We start from the raw sequence: 8,649 nt of genomic DNA, 5'->3' as shown, positions 1-8,649 counted from the left end.
TAACATATACAGATTTCAGCAGTAAGTGACTGAATCTCAATTTGAATGATAGAGCAAGGGAAAAACCAAACGGCAAAGCTTGTGCAAAATCCTGGTAAAAAAGCGAATGATATCGCTTTCGCAGTTTGTACTGCGTAGTTGCTGCATATGACAGACGCCAAATTACAACTAAGTTATAAGTGTAAATTAAATTAAACCAAAAATCCTTTCATATTAGGTACTTTTTATGTAATAACGTAAACTGAGGCGTGGTTCGCCTGGCGGTAAGCGATCACATGAACATTTGCAGAGGTATGAAGGGTGGGGAAAAGGATGCGAGCCTCCTCCTTCCACGCTCACCGAATGAACATAGTAGCATGCTACTATTTCACGCCGATCTTCTAAGTAAGTGTGGTACCAAGGAAAGTAGCCAATTCGTTCTCGACTTCTAAAAATACTTCCATTAATAATAATGTCACATATTATTACTATTTTATAGACAGTAGTTGAAAAAAAAATTATGTAAGTACCTCTTTGCCAATTATTTAATCATCTTTACAGAATAAGAATAGACGTTTATTAATTACAATTACAGATAATAATGTTTACTAAACATAACAAGCCAATTTTTATCATTCCTAATTAACAATATTTTATTAAGATAAAATCGTGTGTTAAATTATTGCCAGTCACAGGTTCAAGTCACGTGTGAAGTGCCCATAGTATATATAATTTGTACCTTGATGCGGACTTGATGTTTTAGTGGTTAACATGTTAGACTATAGATTGAGGGGTCCGAAGTTTGGGAACCTGGGTCAAAAGAGTTTTTGGCCTCTTTTTTATTTGAATGATAACCCGGAGTCGAGAAGTTTGACCTAGATGACCTGTGCCTTTGCCTCTCTACATATAAAAGACTAGTGGTCCGCTCCGGCTTGGCCCGTGGTACGTGTATAGTAGTAGTAGTGTATAGATAAGAGTGTGTATCGGTAAGAAATTTTTGAAATCGGTCCCATAATTCCTGAGATTAGAGCGTTCAAACAAATTTCACCTTTATATTATTGTAAACCTATCTATACAGCTTTCATCTGAGAGAGATGGATAGAGTGCTTATAGTTTCTACCGTTTGCGCAGCTTCCTTTTCTATTGTCCTTGGTAGCTAATATTTGGCAGAAGAAATATTACTAAGTATTATTATTATAACACACACGCATGTAATACAAAAAATATCACAATCCCGTATCTAGTGTTATAAAAATAAGGTCAGAAGGTCTGGTCTATCTTTAACACTATGACGAAAACGTTTTACGATTTTCGAACATAAGATCAACAAATAATTTCCACGCAAGCTGTGCCCCGCCGTTTCACCCACATCATACAGTAAGTTATATAGCCTATGGCCTTCCTCTGTAAATGAACCATTCACAAAAACACAATTTTACAAATTGAACCAATGATTGAAATCAGGGCGTTCTAATTAAAAATCAAATTATACAGACCTTTGAATTTAATGTCTGTTTCATGGTTAATAACAATATAAATACTATTGAGGCGTATTCTCGTGCAGAAATCGGTGTTACTTTGCACGTATAGAATCTTATAAAATATATTATAATCTGACGGTACGATAAGGATACCAGTATTATTAAAGTAATATATATTTGCCTTTTAAATTGTTAGTATATAATATAACGTATCGATCTTTTATGTAAAGCAAATAATAAGGTTTCAATATTTACTACTTTGCTATTATATAAGTAGCTAAAGTAAACTAATCTAGCTGTATCTATTTATCTTATATATAATATATCAAGCTGCATATATTTCTACTTCAAAAATGAGACATATTCCGCAAATAATAAGGTATAGATCATTAATATATGCTAAGAAGAAAAAAAGGAGTATATCTAAAATATACCTAAGTATTTTCACTTTTTGAGGACGTAGAGGGAGCACTTCTCTCTTTAAAAGTGTTTCGGGCCTGTTGGCTCTTTAAGGCCTCTTTTCTGTCTTGAGCCAAATGCCGCTTGATAGGACACAAAGAGTAAGACTTACCTGAAGGCTGGTTAGATGAGAGGTTGCGTCAGAACTCAAGAGAAAAAAACTGAAGATAAGTAAAAGCATTCTATATCATTCTTATAACCGAACATGTTGTTTGCGAGGGATAGTGCATTTTCCAAAATTCTCAATTGATTGATATGTACTAAAATAATTGAGGTGTAAAATGAAACGCCAATTAATAATTAACTTTTTTATTCGACTAGATTTGTATAAACAGTATCTTACACATTAATATATTTACTATGGCCGTAGACAGAGGGGTGGTAAATGGGTCTAAACCCCCCCCCCTTTTTAGTTTTGGCATTTGTGTGTGCGGTCCTGTCTCACTTTTACTACCACTTTTATTTTACTTAGCCTAAACTGATCCACTACACAAAAAACAGCCACCGATTATTTTCTGTGGGAGCTTTTTTCTAAAGGGTAACCTCCAACTGCTTGACACCTAAAACTAAAGTCTGTCTTTGCCCGCGTTGGAGATAAAAGATTTATAGATATATCTATGATTTTAATATCACTGAGTTTATGTCCATTTCATGGTATAAGTTTGTAAATTTTAACATCATTTTGAAGCTTTTTTAATCAAAATAAACGGATTTAGGTTTGAATAAATACTTCTTTGATTTTCAACTATACGACACATCCATATAAATTCGACTTTCATCGTACCCATATAGAATTAGTTAGTTTATCTGGTTCTTTTTAAAAATCCTCAATTCATATTTTATCTAATATATATTGTTGTCAATGTAAAGATCCTTTATGTTCAGGTAGTAAGAAAAATATTGTAACTGGTCCCTTACTAGTGTGAACTATTTCTTGGTGTCGTATCAGTTGCGTTGCAGCGAGTCCATATAATAAGCACGGTATACCTGAAAACATTTGATTTCATATTTATTTTCTAAAGTACGATCTTGGAGTAGATAGAATATCGTATATTAGTCTATTATAGCCAATCTCGGCCTCTCTTGATACATTCTGCTCCCACGGAAGGCATAGAGTCCTATGGGGTTACAAACCATTCACTTTTTTTTTGCTTTTTTTTCAACGAATTTATATACATATGACCATATATTCTGCAGCAAAGATGTTTTACACATGAAATTATACTAATGTACAAAAGAACTTTTGCGATAACTATTTATATTTGTACAAATAAAATAAATAAAATAAATACCTAAATAAAATAAAACAACGAGACCATAATCATATTATTTTGTTGACAATTTTTATAATGTTATTTAGTGTGTGTATAAATATAACAAAAAACGCAGACAATATATTATAAGACAATAAAATGGAAATACATATAGTAAAGTGCGTTATCAATGTGCAGCGATAAACTCGCTCACATTACATAATCATACTGTTATCTATAGTCCGTCTCTTGTGGGGTACGGGATAGTTATATTGTACACGTTTCTCTTATCGATGTTTCTTACAGACAAGTAGATGATCAGTCTTCTCCATCCTGTCAGACCGAGACTTTGATTAGCCTGCACCGAGATGTGAACCCACATCGTCCCAACCAACAGAACCTAACAGTCTTACGATCGTTAACCATTATACTGAGATGATAACCTTGGGATAAAAACTAATGGTTATTGCAATGAATTTGTTGGTTATAACATATTAAAGTAATTACGTATATTGCGCTTTCTCTATATCTATAAGACAGGACTTATAAAGTCTTGATAAAATAAAATAATAATATCAACATCAAATCAATTAACTGCGTAGGTAATAAATACACCATAATTATATATATAGTAACACGTTTTACAAAGGTTTTACGCAGTCTCAAACAATTGTGGTTTTGTCAAGCCGGTACGATATTCATAAAATCGACTCATTATACTATGGGATACCTTATATATCTTTTATAATGAGTGAGCAAATGAAACAATAACGATGACTCTATCAGTGACGATATAAATCAGTTTCACCAATCATTCACCTATATCGAAATAGGAAGATGTCTAATGCAGAGACGGTTTAATTAACATCGCAATTTATTTTATTCTGACATGAAACTTATCGCTGAATTGATACCAACTACCTATAGATAATAGAGGGTAGGGAAGGAGACCAACTGTGTGAATGAAAGAACGAAGTAGAACTAAAAGTTCTATCAAATAGACAACAGTCACATCTCGTCGGAAATTTAAATTATATATATTATTACATATATAAAAGATTAAAAGGAGAGGATAATAAACTAACAAATGTTTTCCACTAGCGCTGTTATTTGATATCAACAATCAAGTATGGATTATCTAGTGACTAGTCATCTGTGACACGAGTATAACTTCACTTTGGTATAACTTTCATTCAATAGACAATTGTCAATTGCTCTCGCCTTCGCCCTTCGAGAGCAATTTTACCTGTTTGTTAATTTGTTTGTTCAATATAAAAATGTGGATCAGTCTCATATTTTAGAATTTAGTAATATTGTTTTATAACTTGAAAATTTAAACATTCACTATTTATTTTTGAAAAAAAAAATTAAAATTATTAACTACCTTTAAGTATATTCATTTTATTTAAAAGTTAATTTATAGGATATTGATGCATTGTATTATCTTCTGTTTATGTTTTAAAACCAACTTAGACATGGTGTATGATTAGATAAGCTAAAATTTATATAATCTATGACCTTTTTGTCAATAACAATGTGTAGCAAATTAATTATGTAATTAATGTATTTTTTTCATCACCTCATCTTGAATACTAGTTATTGTTCCCGATTTTGTTTACGTTTGGGCATTGAATTGGTAAATTATTGCAAAATTAATATAAATTTCACTACATATGCTCATTTTATATAGATTTGTAAAAATTAGGAATGAATTTCCTAAGCTCACACAATCATATTAGCAATTTCGATTGAAAATTATTAGGAAAAACATTTAAAAAATTAGTAAAAACAACTCTTACCTAAATTGGCTACTTTTATGAATCTCATAAATTTATCTGAGGAAGTCAAGTCTTCAGCTATTCGTTTTGAGCAATGATACTTAATATATGGGAAGCATCCAGTTCTTAATATTTGATAATTTGAGTTCCCAGCTCTCCAATTGAAGTTAGACATGCCAAATTGATCATCTTTAACACTACTGTACTGAAAAATGCGAAATATATACTCATTCATTATAATTGCTGCATATTTTGTTTTACTTTCTTATTAGCCCCAGATTCCATCGCTTGACACTGCATGTACATTTTTTTATAAAAGAAATTTTAAATATTCATTTAAATTGATGGTATATGTAATGGGATTATATGCCCCATATAATTAAAATTATGGGCCCTATGCCCCATAACTTTAATTATAAATGAAGATGTGATAAAGAACTGAGAGTTCCTGTATTTAATGTGTCATTAACCTATAAGTATACATTACCTTTACAAAATAAGAAGTCCAAGGAGGCTCGTTACATTGTAATAAATATGCTGTAAGAACTTCCGAAGCCGCCGGTTTAGACAAAAAAGATCTTGTAGGCATCATACATAATACCTTTATTTTCGTAGACATTAAACTAGAATTCATTTCACATAAGAATATATTTTCGATTTAACAGCTTTGCTTTCTTGAACTTAAAAGCTATGTCATGTTAGAAATACAGTTTAAGCACAGATCAAGAACTTGTTACTACGTAAATTTTAGGTTATATAATTTGTTTTGACGTTAGATCAACAAATAAACAGCTGGTATTGACACTTTTCGTTCGGAAACCCTCTGATATTTATGGTCATAAAAAGATATTTTTTGCAAAATATTACAATATCCCCTAATAACATTATGTTATAAATCTTTACGACATATTCATTGTTGACGTTTACGACAGCCTTTCTTCCAGGTTACCACAACGAGAAATAAGATTGAAAAGTGCTTTTATTTATTTGTTTAAACCCCGATCCTCATTACAGCGACAGGTTCAAATATGCGTATTCGTTTCATTTTTGTAAGAATAAAACATTTGCAAATGTGAGATTGCTTATTCGTTCAAAGCACGACCGGCATTAAGCAAGAAACGATGAGGTCAAGGGTAGGAAGGTTAGGTTAGGTTAGGTTTGGTTATGTACATACATAATTATTTACTATATGCTACATTATATATAAAAAAAAAACAATTTTATTTAAAAATATTTATTACCATAAAAATGCTATTTAGCCATCTAGTTTATACTGACAGTATATCTGTACTTAATATTAAAAAAAAAAACTCCAATTGTTTTTACTTCATATCACAGAATTAACATTTATAAACCAAAATGCAACTAAAATTTTAAAACAGTCTGTCAACGCTTTCCTCACACCCTACATACAATTGACGTGCTAGAAATAACTGAACTCAGAATCGCCTATTAAAAAGTCGTCAAAAAGTTCCGAAAGGGCAGCGACACATGGCTTTTAAGATAATTTTAATTTTTTGACATTTGACAGTAATGTTAAGTCTATTGTATAGGCCATTTCGTGCGTAAGCATAGGTTTGCTTCGGGTAATTTTTGAGCGTAGTTGATTATAGTACGTCAATGTTACACATTTTAACATTAATCCAAGCGCATCAATAACAGCAATAACACAACATTTTAAAATTAGAATTTCTTCAATTTTCACACGTTTCTCTTAATCAACGAGAACAATTTTATTTACAATGTTTCTTAAATTAAATTCAAACAGATATATTAGGATCCGGAATCGTTGCATCCTTATTATATGTTTATATGTTAAATTAGTATGTCAAACGTGAATAACAGTTCATTCGGTTAATCATTATAAGGCACTATTTATTTTGATTCTATTCTTCAATAAAAATTACTATACTACACTACTGGCATACTTATACATTTTCTTCCTTCATAAATGTTAATTCGATTTGAGAAAACGCAAATAAGATTTTCAATACCTAACCCAAATACCGGCGGAGTCAAATACCGACCTATCAAATGTGTATCTATCTATGATAGTCTCTGTCAAACTGACGTTTCCGCCATTATTCTATTTTCAAGACTTGAGTCAATTAAATAAAAATCTAACTAAATACTTACATTTCTAGACTTCATTTTTAAGAATAACAATGGACACTTCTTTGGCGCCATAACGACACAATACATATTTGTTTTATTAAGCACCGTCAGTCTTTACTCTTTACATAAATTTTAATTCACAAATACCAATGTTTGAATACAAATTGTACATGATCTTCATTTATTACGAATCACTATTAAATTATGGTGAATGGTTTTTATTTATATAATTAGTCACCTCTAAATCTCAAAAGACCAAAGAATCCAGAGACTATTTGGATTGTTACAATTATTATTAAAAAAAAAAAAAAAAAAAAAAATATATATATATATATATATATATATATTTTATGTTACAAGCTAATCTTTCTCTTCTTCTATTCTCTCGATATTAAAAACTAATACAAAATGCAACATCTTTCATATTCAACAATAATTTGAGGATTAAAACAATAATACAAATAGAGTCAGAACATAACAAACTTAGAAAGAGGATAAAATTTCGAATCTATTACAACATTCTAATAATAAGTTTAAGGATATAACCTATTATATAACCGATAAGGATGAAACCGGTTTAGGCACAGTCCGTTGTACGCAGTTGACAATCTTGGCGTTATTGCGACGCACGTTCGTTGTTTTATTAGTTGCAACGTGTAAGATTTTAATGTAATAAATAATAGTTAAAAAAAACTAAAAAACACGCTTTAACAAAAATCATATTTTGCAAATTGAAAAATGGAATAATTTTATCAAATTAGTGTATTGTCATCGGTCCTCAATAAATCTACAAAGTTTGAACGAAATCTGGTCGTTTAAAGTGGGTCAAAATCGCGCCCAAAGAAGTCGGTTACAAACAAACATACAGGTGAAGCTAATAAAAAGCGTGTAAAAACGTGGTATTTGATTATTAACGATGGTAGCGTACTATACTCCTGATAATAAGGCATTGCTCGCTGACAACGAAATACTAAAACATATCAAATATTGTAAATTTGATATGCCTAGTGACTGTATTCCTTTAGATTACTTATACCATACTATTACAATGAAATAATTAATTGCAAAAAAAAAAGTTAAGTTTTAGAGTTTCATACTAAATAATAAAATGATTTAACAAATTATGTTCAATTTGTCTAACCCTATTGTGACAACCCTACCACACTAAGTATCAAACTTACTTAAGAAGCTTGTAATTAAGAAGAATGTATACTCAACATTAAAAAAACAAAGTTTCTGACGTTTCGTCCATTCGCAAACATTTAAAACTATAGCTTACTCTTGATGCTACAAGTCGTTTATACATTTCTTTATAATATTAGCCGCTTCCTTCTCACCCATGTCGTCTAGTAGGAGGGCTAGTGATTTTGATGTGACGTCATCATTCAAATCCTAGAAAAGAAACAATTTAACTGTTATAAAAGAAATACTTGTAAAATATAAGGCGAGCAGAGTAAACAATAATATCCGCGTAATTATTACTTACCACTATTCTATTTTTTTTTTTATTACATTAATATTGCCAACAAGAAACTAAACTTCTCTATTCTTCTCTTCCCTTGAAAATATTTCAATCATACGTAT

General features: G+C 30.6%; 2 protein-coding genes across 3 annotated transcripts in view; both read right to left on the bottom strand.

The window, feature by feature from the left end:
* Positions 1–2,212: 2,212 nt before the first annotated feature.
* Positions 2,213–5,792, bottom strand: LOC119840420 (uncharacterized protein C15orf61 homolog). 2 transcript variants are annotated; one of them, XM_038367028.1, is made up of 3 exons: positions 5,438–5,792; positions 4,972–5,155; positions 2,213–2,906 (listed from the first exon to the last, which is right to left on the bottom strand). In XM_038367028.1, the coding sequence occupies exons 1-3, from the start codon at positions 5,582–5,584 to the stop codon at positions 2,779–2,781; spliced, it is 459 nt and encodes a 152-aa protein (XP_038222956.1). In that variant the 5' UTR covers positions 5,585–5,792; the 3' UTR covers positions 2,213–2,778. The 2 variants fall into 2 exon arrangements, with proteins under 2 accessions (XP_038222956.1, XP_038222957.1); XM_038367029.1 differs by having other exon boundaries at positions 4,972–5,150.
* Positions 5,793–7,375: 1,583 nt separating this feature from the next.
* The window catches only part of LOC119840577 (nuclear factor NF-kappa-B p100 subunit), a 20,660-nt gene continuing 19,386 nt past the window's right edge, over positions 7,376–8,649 (bottom strand). Inside the window, exons 18-19 of the mRNA XM_038367265.1 lie at positions 8,552–8,558; positions 7,376–8,457 (exon numbers count right to left, since the gene is read on the bottom strand). Of these exons, the coding sequence (XP_038223193.1) occupies positions 8,353–8,457; positions 8,552–8,558 (112 nt within the window). The 3' untranslated portion in view covers positions 7,376–8,352. The remainder of the gene's footprint in view (positions 8,458–8,551; positions 8,559–8,649) is intronic.

The sequence above is a fragment of the Zerene cesonia genome, chromosome 6 (genome assembly GCF_012273895.1).
Source record: "Zerene cesonia ecotype Mississippi chromosome 6, Zerene_cesonia_1.1, whole genome shotgun sequence".
Lineage (NCBI taxonomy): Eukaryota > Metazoa > Arthropoda > Insecta > Lepidoptera > Pieridae > Zerene > Zerene cesonia.
Note: the sequence above shows the minus strand (reverse complement) of the source record. Positions and strands in the feature narration are given on the sequence as shown.